The sequence below is a fragment of the Aulostomus chinensis genome, chromosome 16 (genome assembly GCF_037954235.1).
Source record: "Aulostomus chinensis isolate RoL2024-O1b breed Wild chromosome 16, RoL_Achi_v1.0, whole genome shotgun sequence".
In the NCBI taxonomy this organism is placed as follows: Eukaryota; Metazoa; Chordata; class Actinopteri; order Syngnathiformes; family Aulostomidae; genus Aulostomus; species Aulostomus chinensis.
Genome location: NC_141335.1, coordinates 4,337,146 through 4,351,754, shown reverse-complemented (window position 1 = coordinate 4,351,754; position 14,609 = coordinate 4,337,146). Strand labels below are relative to the sequence as shown.

At 43.9% G+C, this 14,609-nt stretch overlaps 1 protein-coding gene and 1 long non-coding RNA gene across 6 annotated transcripts in view; one reads left to right on the top strand and one right to left on the bottom strand.

Annotated features, from left to right (window-relative positions):
* abch1 (ATP-binding cassette, sub-family H, member 1) overlaps nt 1-14,609 on the top strand; it is a 72,326-nt gene that overhangs the window by 12,444 nt on the left and 45,273 nt on the right. For all 5 annotated transcript variants that reach the window (XR_015109490.1, XM_086180709.1, XM_086180711.1 and 2 more), the window contains 12 exons: nt 1,327-1,434; nt 2,673-2,766; nt 7,395-7,469; nt 7,620-7,800; nt 8,132-8,228; nt 8,337-8,505; nt 9,012-9,112; nt 12,977-13,047; nt 13,352-13,401; nt 13,742-13,798; nt 13,973-14,043; nt 14,177-14,265. Coding sequence is in view for 4 of the 5 variants with exons in the window: in XM_086180709.1 (XP_086036835.1) it covers nt 1,327-1,434; nt 2,673-2,766; nt 7,395-7,469; nt 7,620-7,800; nt 8,132-8,228; nt 8,337-8,505; nt 9,012-9,112; nt 12,977-13,047; nt 13,352-13,401; nt 13,742-13,798; nt 13,973-14,043; nt 14,177-14,265 (1,163 nt within the window). In the remaining variant the exon portion in view is untranslated. The remainder of the gene's footprint in view (nt 1-1,326; nt 1,435-2,672; nt 2,767-7,394; nt 7,470-7,619; nt 7,801-8,131; nt 8,229-8,336; nt 8,506-9,011; nt 9,113-12,976; nt 13,048-13,351; nt 13,402-13,741; nt 13,799-13,972; nt 14,044-14,176; nt 14,266-14,609) is intronic.
* Nucleotides 1,676-7,247, bottom strand: LOC147247225 (uncharacterized). Its single transcript, XR_015109494.1, has 3 exons — nt 7,226-7,247; nt 3,344-3,413; nt 1,676-2,167 (listed from the first exon to the last, which is right to left on the bottom strand). It is a non-coding gene; the product is annotated as an uncharacterized LOC147247225 (long non-coding RNA).

The following is a 14,609-nucleotide window of genomic DNA, read 5'->3' as shown; positions in this document are numbered from 1 at the left end:
GCGTGATGGTAACTAAGATTGCAAAATGTTAATGGTCTCAAACTGCAAACGATCGCGTCTGCTGAACATCAGCTGTTATCTAATCACGTCTCTGGGAGATATGAAGCCCGTTTCTCCAGCCGTGACAGGAAATGTTGAAGCGACGTGAGTTTGTGTTACGAATTTCACCACATGTTTTTGTTGGATCTCTGCTAATGATTGTTACTTCTGAAATAATTTCATGCCAAATACAGAGAAAACTGAGAATCACATCCCAGGCAGCAGCAGACATCAGTAACCCTAGATTACTTAACGGCCTTGTTTTATTCTGCATTCACTTGAAGACGAGTAATCAGCCTGTTTTGTTGCGGCTCTTTATTCACAGCCCTGATTGGTTACAAAGACCCTTCTGTTCTCAGAGAGGCCCCTCAGACTTCATTAGCGCGCTGTGAATATTCATGTCATCTCTGCTATAGCGGATAACCTAGAATGGATGCAACTGTTATTGCAGTGGATTCGCGCAATGAAGTAATCCTCCTTCATGTCAGTTTCTGTATTTTACGTCATATTTAAAGGTATAGTGTGTAATTTCTGTCGCCCTCTTCCTGAGAAGAGGCGGCGTGGCTCGGAGGTAGAGTGGCCTTCTAGCAACCGAAGGGTCGCTGGTTCGATCCTCGCTTCCCCCGGTGACCATGTCCAAGTATCCTTGAGCAAGATACTGAACCCCTAATTGCTCCTGATGACCCTGCGACGGACTGGCGACCTGTCCAGGGTGAACCCCGCCCCTCGCAGTTTTCTGATGTTAGCTATCAGTCGTCGTTAGCTATAAGCTAATATATTGGATCTTAATGAAGTCTGGCTTCACACAGAGGTAACGCTTCCATCATCTAAAACTGGTGTCTGCTCTGTCCTCACCTTATGTGACTCAACACAGCTTGTTTGCTGTAAATTGCTCACTAATATGAAAAGTATTTCCGTCATGAACAGTCAGGTCATGTGCTAAGTTTTTGCTTCATATCTGCTCTCTATTGTCTAATTACATTTGAGGATCTTTCTGCTAATTTGTCATTATGTAATTACTCAAATGAAAAGAAATTGAAAATGGAGAAGTAAAATGAGGTCAAAGGTCCCCTCCTTCCTGAGTAACTTTCTGAGGTCTGGTTGTTTTCCTGCGTGTTGTTGGGCAGGTTCATCCTGCAGGTTTTGTCTCTGCTGCTTCCACCACCTCCCTCAGGAGTGAGCGGCATGCAGGGAGGGTTTTCAGTTACGCAACAGCAGGAGCTTCACCTTTGGCGCGCTTTGACTCGCTTTCTTACCACGTTTATTGTGTGTTCTTGTGTGTTACAGTGGCGGTCAGAGGCGTAGGGTGTCTCTCGGAGCAGCTCTGCTCCAGAATCCAGAGTTGCTCATACTAGATGAACCAACAGTGGGAGTCGACCCTGTGCTCAGGGCAAAGTATGTGAAAACACACACACACACACACACACACACACACGTTTTCTCAGGTATCCACTTGTCTATGACCTTAATTTCCAGTGAATGTTTAATCTGATGTTTTGAGCCAACACGTTTTTGTCACACCTTCCCTCCATTGTAGTGTTAAAAATGCCCCGTGTTTTCTTAAGGTCTCATTCCTTCAACAACACTCATTTGAAATGCTGCATCGCTCACATCCTCTTCACAAGCTTCCGTTCTTCTTCTGCTCCACTGCCTTCGCTTGTGTTTCCCTCCGATTCGTGGTGCTTCACAAGCAGCTGTGGATCCATGACGGAGGATTCAGTGCCTTGCTAGAGCGTCTCAGTTCCGCCCCCGATGATGTCAATGATCTGTGCCTCATTCTGTCTAATTACCATCAGAGGGGGTGTCAGATGAGACCGATAACACACGTCCCCCTTTGCAAAACCCTGAGCATCGCATTGAAATGATCCATGACCCAGAGAAGTCATTTGAAACCTCACATCCTCTCCGGGTGTAACAGTTGTACCGTGGTGGTTGCAGTGGTGGACTTGGCCTGATGCACTGGCTGTTTGACAGGAACAGATAAGCTAACGGTACTTGATACATCCTTGTGGTTCCACAAAGTAATGCAGATAGACCGTTGTTTAGATCCTTAATCTGTCAAGATAGATTATTTTCTCAGGAAATCCAGACACTTGTCCTGTCACTGTCTTTGAATATGGCCCGGGATCTACAAAGGTGGCAAAAGTACACTCACTCATTACTCAAGTAGAAGTACAGATACTCAGGTTAAAAAAAGAAAAAAAAAAAGACATTGAAGTATCGATTCAAGCTATTTACCCAAATAAAACCAATATTCTTAAAGCCAACCATTGTTGACATGCATTAGAACCGCCTATAGTGAAAACTGTTGGCCCCTCTTTAACGAAACTCTCGCCTGTTTCTTTTATTATGTGTTTTACATTGTTTTTGTCTGTTCTGCATGAGAAGTACAAAGCTATAGAGCCGCGCAGTCAATCCTGAGTGGATGTTGTATTATGGTCTGCTGCAGTTTTCAAATTGTAGAGCAAAGAGCAAGTTAGAGAGATTTGTAGGTGTTGCACCAGGCTCATTGTAAAATAGCACCACAAAGCTTCATCAGATCAGACGTTTGGCAGCTAAACTAAACTGCAACAATAGTAAGCGAGTCAAGTGTTATGTAATTTGTTTGGTTTCGTTCTTTTGTTACTTTCTAGGATTTGGCAGCATCTGGTGGAGATTGTGAAGACGGGTAAAGTCTCCATCATCATCACAACGCACTACATAGAGGAAGCCAGGCAAGCTAATGTGGTGAGATAATTATTCCGCATGGACACACACACACACTCACAGAATCGTCATGCGTGAAAATAAATACACAAGGTAAATTTGTACATAAATGCACGCTTGTACATTCAGGAAAAGACGTGGAAAATAAACAGTAACGTGATGTTCCGCCTCCTCGTGGAAGAACATCGAGTCCGTTGAAGCAGTGTTTCCGTCATGTTAGATCACGTTTACTGTTTATTTGCTTTGACAGTTGGGACAAAAGGAACAACAGGCTTTGTTCTGGCTTTGAATAGAAGCATACTCTCCATTTTTCTGGGTTACGTGCATTTGACTATCTTTGCATCTGAGGATAAGCAGGTGAGAGTCTGTGTTTAACACAACTAATCTTCAAAAAAACATCTAAAAACACTTCCATGAGCCTTGGTGTCGCCACAAAACAAGCTAGCAAGGCTCCTGTCGACGCAACGTTGGCTGGAAACTGCAGTTCTATCCATTTGCCTTACAAAATGTATCGTTTTGAATATCTGCATCCTATTGTTGCTCTGACATGTTTGAACATTAGATGCAAAGAAATTTGGATAAAGGTGTGGATACTCACCTGAGATGTCGAGATTCATTCAGGTTGAGGTTCAGGTCAGGTCGCACACGTCAGCTCTGCTGCTACTCTGCTAAAATGTAAAAAAACAAATAGAAATGACTGTTTAGTTATGACCTGTTCAAGGGGAGGGGTTTGTATTTATGTGTTAACACTTGAATGCAACACAGAGGCTATTTGTTAGATTTTAGGCAGTAACAAATGCTAATGTTGCAAAGAATGAAGGCTGTTACGCAAACGTTGTTGCCAAGGAAGTTTACATCTATCAAAAATTGCAGGAAAACTGATGATTTGGAGTCTTTTGGGTTTAGTCATGAACAAGGTGGCTTATTATGTTCTAGTGTAGCCTGGCATGCTGGACTCTGGTGAGATTTGAATTTAAGACAACAAGGAATTCAGCGACTTGAGGATGTTTAGGCTACAGACCTCAAACTCAGAATTCCTGTCAGACTCAGCTGGGCCTCAAGAGAAAAATACAGACATATTACTAATCTAAGGCTGCACGGTGGTGCAGTAGTCAGCACTGTGGCCTCACAGCAAGAGGGTTTCGGGTTCGAGTCCCGGCTCGGGCACGGGATCTTTCTGTGTGGAGTCTCCATGTTCTCCCCGTGCCTGCGTGGGTTCTCTCCAGGTAATCCGGGTTCCTCCCACCATCCAACATGCAATTGGGGACGAGGCTGATTGATACTCTAAATTGACCGTAGGTATGAATGTGAGTGTGAATGGTTGTTCGTCTCTGTGTGTTGGCCCTGCGATGGACTGGCGACCTGTCCAGGGTGAACCCCGCCTCTCGCCCGTAGATGCTGGGATAGGCTCCAGCCCCCCGCGACCTTTACTAGTAAGGAATAAGCGGAAGACGACGATGGATGGACGATTTCTAATCTAATAACTGCTCCTGCCGACGTGGACCCACAGCGGTTCTGCACATTGTAAAATACCACTGCCAACAGTGTTACACTGACCGGATGACTTGCAGTGGCTAGGTGTTGCAATCTGATTCAATTCTTAGCTTCCTCTTCTTCGTACTTACTTACTTGTCCATACTTGCGTGACTTTGATGCCAGGTCGGCACAGAGGACATTCTCAGAGGAGGAATGAAAGCAGCACCGTCAGTGTCGTCAGCCCAGCAACTTCAACTACTGTGATAAAAAGAGAGCAGCTTCATCCTTTCAGTACAGTCCGTGCAAAACAATATATTCTACTTTTATGCTTTCTGACTGAAGAATGCACATCGCATTAAAGATAGATGGATGGATAGATAGATAGATAGATAGATAGATAGATAGATAGATAGATAGATAGATAGATAGATAGATAGATAGATAGATAGATAGATAGATAGATCCATCCTCTGGATGTTGGACCCTCACGTGCATTGAACTGATGCTCAAAGCTCTCTGCGCTCTATCTCCACTGTGAGGGCGCGCATGAATAGACAATGTGAAGAGTGAGAGAGAAAAGGAAATGAGGCATTCAGACATAAAGTCACCAGAGAGGCATTAGACAGGCATTAGGCACTGCAAGGCAAGTTCACCGTGCATTTAGCGGTCATGCATGTTGCCTTCATAAAATACCTGGCTCAGCATAAACCCCTCCTTGAGTACAATCATTGTACAGGACAATCTGATTTCCATCGGAAATCCTCAAAGCTGAACGGTTTACATACTCAGTTTGTGCTCTAGATAGGCTGCCTGATGAGCTTCCTGCTTGAAATGCTTCTATTCTTGGGAATGGAAACAGTGAAGAAACGTGTGCTAGAGCAAAGAGATGATTATCTTTGCGTGACATTTCTGTCTGATCGTTTGGCCTCTCAGAACCTGTGCCTGTGCTCGGGGAATGTATGAAAACCCCCAAAGGTGGAAAAGGCTTAACAAATGCTTGAGATTTTCAGAGGCTACAATTTAAACTCTTTTTTTGCAGAACAATAATCTGCCGGGGATTGTTGGAAAGGAGCGAGAATCGAAAGCTTCTTGAGGAAGTGCGCCGCTCGTTTATTTCTGAAATACTGATATTAATCCTGTAGCTGAACAAACAGCTTCAGTAGAGAGAAGGAGTTACAGACATGTACTGTAAGAGGAGAAGCAATATGATATTGAGCAAAAGCCTGAAACGCCGGTGGGAGCGAGGTGCCGAGGACGTGGGACTGCGCCCGGCAATAAATCTTTATTTCCAGCTCGCACCATAAAAGTCTGTGCTTGTAGTTTATCTTGAGTCCAGTCTGACCTGTCAGGTTGTAAAACCCTGAAATCAGCATTTTGAAATCATCTACCAGAAATGCAGCTTCAACCATCTGGTTCTATGTGTGTTAATGTAATTAAAGCAGTCAAACTAATTAAGTATTTATATGTGGTCTTGCATGTTTGACACATCAACATTTTTGGGGGGAATTTTGCATTTTTCGCAATCCTGGATGAGGAGGTGTGGTTCTGGACTGGCTTCATCTTTTCGAACCTGAGGGATGGACTCTAGGGTTTGGAATCTGCTTAGGCAAGGCCCAGGTTCGTTAACCTACCCACACGCTTCCATTCATGGTGCTAAGCTAACTAGCGGTCAGCAGGTCTCTGTGGGTCTCAGCTCACTGATGCAGCACGGCGGAGAGAGGAGTATCAATCTTCTTGTCTGGTTCAGGGAGGATGGATAGTAAATGCATTTGCCAAAATGTTGGCAGGAGAGCTTGACTGTTGGGGATGTCAGTGTCAGTGTCTTCACTGTGCTTTCTGCGTCCCACGATACTTGTTAACATGTTAACCCCTCTGTGTAGGTATCGTACTTTGTCAAAGGTCACAGCACCACAGTTACTGAGCTTGTTTTTGGCAGTTTTGTGTTTCTGTGCTATGAGGCCACATAACTCCAGCTTTTCTCATGCTACATAAAATAAGGTCCAAGGTCAATTGGGGCTTCTCTCTGTGACATCTGCATGTAAACAAAACGCCAGAGAGTCTCCACTAGAACCAGTCTGACCACTCAGGTAGCTCCGCTCTGTCTGAACCAAACCCCCCCCCCCCCCCCCACATCTCTCTGAGAAACCTACATTTGCTGATTTATTTCTGCGGCGGTTTCACCTGGACAGAACTGTGTCAGGTGAAGTTTCACTCGGTGCAAAAATGCGTCACTCTGCTGCTGAGGAATGAGCTCAGAGAGGTTGTGTCAATGTGCCTGGAAGTGTTTTGTACAACAGACTTTGTCTGCATAGCAACTACAAATTGGATTTATGTCTTATTTGACCCATTAAAGGGATTTGTGAGATACACACACACACACACACACACACACACACACACACACACACACACACACACACACACACAGTCATAATAAAATGAAATGCAACTAAATTTAATCCAACATTTTCCATTTTGTTCCTCCCTGTTTTTCATTCTAATGTAACTGGACAGAAACTCAGTTTGTGATTGTAGGAGTGTGGAATGTTGGAATGAACATTTTGATTTATGAGCAGGTGACGAGTGCTTCAATATGCACCTCTCGACACATGAAGGGTGAGGGAGGATTTACTATCCTCAAGTAATTAGTGTCGAAAACAAAACTCCCCTGATTGCTCCTGTAACTCGACATCGTCGATCACGGAGCCCCAGAGTGGCCACGGAGAGAACAAAATCTTTTGTGACCGTGTGAGAGATGCAAGACTTTCTCCCACACACTGCCTAACTTGTCATATAAGACTTATTTGCAACTTGTTGGTGCTTGACTGAACAGTTTTTGTCAATGAGAAGCCGTCTTGAGAAGAGAGTGGTTGTCAGCCCATGAATCACATTCCCCACATGTAGCAGGCATGGAAAGACAACAAGTTGTCAAGCCACAAGGTATAAACTGATTCCACAATTTATTAACAAATATAAAATGAACTGAACTGAGTGAACAACTTACATCTTGTAGCCTCTGTTCTCCCCCTCTCTCCCTCTCTCTCTCCCTCTCCTCTCCTCTCTCGCTGAGAGAGACTGGCAAGTGATATCTGTAAAGTGCAATAAGGCAGACAAGAAAAACAATAATGTCAAGTGAATGTAATGTTGTCATCTGGCCGCTGTATTTTCTCCAGGTTGGTCTGATGCGTAACGGCCACCTGCTAGCCGAGGGTCCTCCAGACGCTGTCATGAAGATGCACAGTGCAACAGTGAGTACTGGTCAGAGCCCCCTGGGTGCAGGGGCTTTCTCATGTGACCTTTAAGGAACATGGGAGGAGATCAGGGAGTTAGTCCCTTTCATGATGCTGCCTTTAAAAGTGGCTCTGTTCGTGCATCTGATGGGTCGTCTTCTTCTGCAGACCCTGGAACACGCCTTCCTGCAGCTCTGTGAGACATCAGACCAGATCAGCACCAACAGGGGGTCCAGTCCCCAGAGTGGGGTGTTAGAGAGCAGCCAGTCGTTCGAGAGCGGCAAGGACGAGAGTCGGCCAATTCTCGGGGGCGGACCTGGATCTGCAGAGGAAGTCATCAAACATTCAGGTGCTGAAATAACTCGTGCATGTGAGGTGATCGTGGCCTTGCCCTTTGACCTTTGACCACCAAAATATTTGTAGTTCTTCTGAGGGACCCAGTGGACATTTGAGCCATATTTGAAGATGGATAGACAACATGGAGACCTTACGGGGCAGAACAGTCCTGAGAGGATGTTCCAGTCTCCAATCCACATGTTGGGTCACATGAACAAAGGCGTAGGCAGATAGGTTTTTGTGTTTGTAGGGTAATAAATATATGAGTTGCAGAGGAAGTAAGTGTATTTTTTGACATCACATTTTAAAATATCCCTTTATGATGTGCGTGTGTTCATATGCAGCTGACTGGAAGGTGCGAGCCAGACACATGCTGCCTAAATGGAGAAACATCGCCGCCCTGACCATCAAAACGATGCTGCGAATGAAGAGGATGCCGGGGTAAATCACAGTCAAGGATATTAGAGGAATGTCTCTCGTTACGCCTGAGAGGTGCTGATGTTTGTCAGGGACTCCTCCAAGACTCTCATGTCTCTTCTGCTCTTGCAGCTCTTTGTGTTTCCAGTTCTTGCTGCCTGTCATCCAAATCTCGCTCATCTGCCTGTGCGTCGGAGGAGACCCGAAGGGGATTCAGGTTGCCGTGGTGAACAACGAGACCTCCCCCACTGCTTACAGCCAATCGCTGCTCTCCTTCCTGGATAACACCAGCGTGCAGCAGGTGTTTATTTACCTTTTGCAGAAGATAAATGTAACACCTCTGATGCCTGAACACACCAGGGAACCAGGTAGTTTCTGGTTCTCTGGAAATTTTGGAGCAGCTATTTTTGTTCCACACTTGCTGACAACAGAATTTATTACGCTGACTCAGTCTTGAAGTACTGGCAAAAGAGGAACCCATAAAATATTGGGTCAGATTAGCCATAGTGCCACCTGGCGGCAGCTGGAAACCTCTTATTGTTACATTGTTGTCCTGGTGGAGGTTTGCGCTCTCAGTTTATTTATCAGAAAGATTGTAGACGCATCTTTTTTTGCGACTCACTACATCAGAAAATATGTCACAATGGGACAGTGTGAAAAGGGAAGTCACATATCTCCCACCTGCTATTATTTGTAGTTGTGGTTTTTTTTTGAAAGCCAAATCCATTTGTTGACTTCCACGCAAATTAGAACAACCACCAAGATTTGTGTATGTTGACTTTTTGTTTCACTTCTCCACATCTGTAGGTGCCTTTGCCACATGCAGAGGCCTTCGAGGGAATCTATGATGGAGAGTACTGGGGGGTCATCGGCTTTGGCAAGAACTTCACCAGCTACCTGACAAAAAGGTAATAAAGATAGCTTTGTAAGTCACACTTGCCCGTTTCCTGGATCAGTAGACACACACACACACACACACACACCAACCTGATGAAAGGATCTGCATGAATGACAGTTGGAGATCAGTGTATCTATCATTTTGACTGACTTTGAGGCAAATAAGTCTATCTCCAAAACGTTTGTGGGTTCATTCAAATCAAAAGTGAGACTCAAAATTCTAAAGAAAAAAGCAGCCACTAATTTCAGATCCGAGCACGGGATGAGAGTTTCAGAAGAGAAAGAGAGTCATTTTCCATGCCGTTGTCATCAAATGATTGCTAAGTGTGTAAAAGCTGTAAAACAGATGGATTGTAAGTACACATGAAGACACAATGCCAGCAGTTAAGCGGCCTGAGCTGGTGAACTATGTTCTGTAGATTTCACTTTACTCCAAAGTACACAAACAGCTTCAAGGACGCGCTGAGGACACAAACCTCCCCTATGATGAATTTTATCATTCATACCTGTGTTTCTCATGCAATGGCATGCCGAATAGCTGCTGTGAGGGCCCTATAGACCGTGAGGCGTTCGGTAAGCAGCAGCAGGATGCGACCACGAGAGACGCCACCGCCAACATAGCCTGATTAGAAGATAACCTCCGCAGTAGGAATGATATTACTAGTTCCCTCCCCTGTCCTCAGCTGACGCAGCTCATAGTTTCTCCTCCCGCGTGTCACACCACGGATGTTTACGCTGCTTCGCACCTGTTCCCATGCGGCGCTGCTGACAGAAGCCTGCGCCGGTGTCCATCAGGAGGATTTTCAGAGCAGACCGGCTACGCGTGACGCACAGACGAAATTCCAGCAGCAGAGACAAACTCATCCCACTCTCTTCACACATCTCATCATAACAACCGCCACAAGTGTCACAGGTGTCACTCCACATGACAAATCAACCTGCTGACGCCAACAAGCTTTCAAGTGCTGTAATAAGACTTTATTTTAAATGCAGGTCACTGAAGCACAAGCAGTTTTTTTTTCCAATGCCGCATGCTTCTTCCCTACATTTGTACTCTTATTCCAAGTACTTTGTTTAGATTCCTGCTCAAGAACGCTACAATATTTTGAGCAACGGCTAAAAAAGCTTGATATTTAACTAAGATCAGTGTGACGGACTTCCTCGCTGAAGTTATGTATCACAGACAAAAGTGTCCAGTGTCTGCTGGAGAAGGAGGGGGTTTCCATTACACAAGAGAACATTTCCTGCCAACACGGTGCAGCTTTTTTTGAGAGATGGTTGAAGATAGAGACTCGTTAGGTGTAGATGCAGCCATGAGGGGAACAAAGGTTCATGAAAGCGATACAAACATGAAAAAACATCAGGACTGGCAAAAAGGAACAAACAAAAGCCCTTGAGTCTTTGTCGGACACCTTTTTAAACACTGATATCAATATCAACTAAAAAAAAATACAGAATGGGCGCATCCCTAAACGTTAGTACAGTTATTAGTTGTAAGTGCCTAATAAACACGTGACGCATTTTTTTCGCATTTTATTTGTTTACAACTCTGATTCATTGCTTTTTTTAAGCATCACCAACTGCAACTTCAATCACTCAATCGATAAAAGTGTGTGTGGTGTCGGTTTTTCTGAGGGATACACTTTTTTTGGAATATATTTAGTTTTTGCCCCACCGTTATTGTTGAATCTTTTTTACTTTTTAATGACATTTTTGTCCAGGAAACTCCACATTTGATTCGTCATTCAAGAAAGTATCCAATAATGCAGTCATGAAAATACATTTATTTGTCTGGTTATGTATGTATGTCATCGTAAGTCATGAATTATGACGTTTTGAATTCTGGGTTTGTACATCCTGGAACAGGATGTTGCTCGTGAAGGTGAAGTCAAAACAAGAGCTTGAACTCACTAACTGTCTAAAAGACAGTTGTGCATCTCTTTGTCTCACTCTGTCATTGAGTCACACACACACACACACACACACACACACACACACACACACACACACACACACCTCAGAACTGCAGACATGTGAGGATGAGTCAGTCCAGGAGGGTAAAGGGCACCAGTGTGTGATGATGTGTAAGTAGAAAGTCTGGTCCTTCCTGTCTGTGGCACACACACACACACTTCCTGAGTCACATGACGGTTGACCTGCCCCGGGAAAACAACAAGGAGCTGCTGTCAAGGTTCATAGTCATGTGATCAGTGTTTGTTTCATCAGGCAGGTTCATGTTATTGTATTCACTCGTGATCTGAAGGCTTTAATTTTGATTTAACGGCTCTGCTCCAACAAAGATGTGATTTCTGCATCTTTCCATCGAGCGCTGACGCGAGCAGGGAGAGGATGCATCCTTGTGATGCGATCACAAAAATACTATCAGTTTATGACCAGTAATCCATCTGCTGAGCTGCGAGGATTCAGATCTTTTCTCTGTTTCCTGTTTCATAAAGAAATGGTCATCCTTGTGTTTTGAATTACGGCTTTAAAAGAAACAATGTTTCTCTTATCTGATATTGGTTCTGCTACAATTTGATAATTCAAAAATGGCGAAACCTAGCTTCTATATATCTCTTAGTATCTAAAATGTTCTAAACAATGCTCGGACCAGAGAAATGTTCACTTCCATTCAAGGTAACAGTTTTATTTGGCTCTATATCCTCTTTGCACCTTCTAGTTGCTATAATACAGCTTTTTTCTGACACGTAGCATCATTTCTCCTCATTGATCGCATGTTTTTCTAGTAAAGACATAATGTTGATTGATTTTACTATGATAACTGGCTCGTAACATCCATCAATAACCGCTCCTATCACATATAATGGCAGACAGTTCAGAAACAATTCAAATCTGCGATCAAAGAAATGAGCTTCAGTTCTGTATTTGGCTTTTTTTCCTTAAGTCAGATTGAATGTTTGTCACTTAAATTAGCCTGTTCGCTATTTTGAGTTTTTACCAAGTCGGAGAAACCTCAGGCTGCTGGTAGAGCAGTGGTCAGCACTGTGGCCTCACAGCAAGAAGGTTCCGGGTTCGAGTCCCAGCTCGGGCACGGGATCTTTCTGTGTGGAGTCTCCATGTTCTCCCTGTTCCTGTGTGGGTTCTCTCTGGTACTCCAGCTTCCTCCCACCGTCCAAAGACATGCACTTTGGGGACGAGGCTGATTGGATACTCTAAATTGACCGTAGGTGTGACTGTGAGTATGAATGGTTGTTCGTCTCTGTATGTTGGCCCTGCGATGGACTGGCGACCTGTCCAGGGTGAACCCCGCCTCTCGCCCGTAGCTGCTGGGATAGGCTCCACCCCCCCGCGACCCTTACTAGTAAGGAATAAGCGGAAGAAGATGGATGGATGGATGGAGAAACCTCCTTTGGGCCGATTGTTGAGTTGAAATGAATCATCAGCTCCTGCCCGCTGTGTCTTTGAGCTCTACCAAACGTCCCGCAGTGGCCGAATGAAGCCACAGGCCTTGTTTTGTATGAGTCACAGAAATAATTACCCTTTGACCTTTTGAGTTTTAATTAGTCAGACCAGCCTAAAGTCATATGAGCCTTTCTGTTGACCCACTGAGGTCACGCTGCCCCAAAGATCTACGTCCTGATTGTCTTCTAAATGTTCAACAATATTCAAATTTCTTGAATCCAGACACACAGATCTTCTCTGTTGCTCCTCTAAACTGTATTTTCAGTAACTTGTGAAACGTTTCTTCTGTGCATTAAAGAACTGAATCGGCAACAGTGCTACTCAGTCCCGTCTCCATCCTCCGTTTATTCTTTTGCAGAATTTGCATCCCGAGTTTTGTCGCCGTTTGTTGAAAAGCTTTACAGACTCCTTGAGGTTTTTATGAAATGGTGATCAAGCTCCTGCTTTTACAGGATGATCCAGCGGCAGGTTTCTAAAGAGGTGGTGGACGGAGGATCCGTCCACGTCTGGTTGGACCTGACAAGTAAGATGAAGAAGAAACACACATTTATGTTGCGTCTAACGTGTTGTTGATTTATAAATGCCAAGCCGAGTGCCAGCATCCTCCCCCCGGGGTTTAATTAATAGAATATTCTGGATATTTATTAGATTTCTTACCCTTTCCTTTGGAAACGAAATATGAGACCCATTGCTTTATCATGAATTTCTTCCCTTTTATTCCCTTTTACTTGTGTAATGTAATATGCGAAATATTCAAGATACAGACTCATCGGATTAGGGGAAGGTGCTCATTTTCTCTGACTTTTTTTTTTTTTTTTTTTTTTGAGATCGACAAATCGCCTTCATGCTGCAGAAGAAACTACACGAGGCCTTCGAGGTAAACGTTATCTTCCTGCTTTTTGTTTTAATTTTTCCAGAAGAGAAAAGATTAGATAGCATCCAGCACACTCTGTAAACAGGAGACGCCCGGCACAACCCAAGATCTTAGAAATAAGACACTGTAATGCCGTTACACAGTTACACGACTGAAACACACACAAAAATCATCCCTGGAGTTTAATGAATGCTTTGTGGGCGGACGCCATGATGCAGCGTCAGTCGTCGTATCATCCTGATTCCACTGAAAGTCAGTTCATAATGACAGGATATTAATAATTTACTGCCCAGCATTATAATCTGTAATCTGCTGTGACATCAAGCTCATCTTCTATCTGCAGGCGTTTGTAGACAACAAGTTGGGAAGTATGTCCTACCTGGTCGCCCTGCCAATTAAGGTAAATAAGAGTGTGTAAAAGAGGAGGCTAAAACCTTTCAAGTATTACGTAACAAGTCATAAATGCAGTACAGTGATGGTTGAGATACTGTAAATGTAAATACTGTAAATGCGGTTGGTGCTGTTAGCGTGTTTCTCGTGATTCTGTACATCATATTTTATTGGTGTTTTGCAGTTTGAAGAACCGATTTATGGGAACCTAGACACAGACTTCACCACGTTTGTGACACCTGGAGCTGTTCTCAGGTCAGCATGATGAACACAAGCTCGTGCTGTGTCGTTTTTGTTCAATCTCATATGATTTGTTCACAAGACAGAATCAAATGCTCACGATTGATGCGTACAGGATTGATGTGTCTCTCTCTTGGCGCTCTTGCAGCATCACCTTCTACCTGGCTGTCGGTCTCACAGCTCTCTCCTTTGTCCTGGAAAGGAAAGAAGGGCTTCTGGACAGATGTTGGGTCGCAGGTGAGAGGTCGAAGTTCACACCGCTGCTCCATATGGATGGTTTTTAATACATTTAAACCTGATAAAGGAGAAATACTGAAGAAAGTTGACGTTGATGGACAATTTTCTCCAATGCTGCAGCGAGAAAATGAAATTGTTCAGAAGAGGATTGAGTTAATGACCTTTTTTATCTTCAGCTTTTCATGGAATATAAAACACAGCTAATCTAGAATTGCATATTAACATGAAAACAGTTCAGGCTCTTACATAGTTGGTCTCATTCATTAAAGCTCTCTGAATCCAAGTCCTGTAATTTGAGATGTCACCAGTAGGGGGAGAAATATGATCACTGCAGACACGTTAAC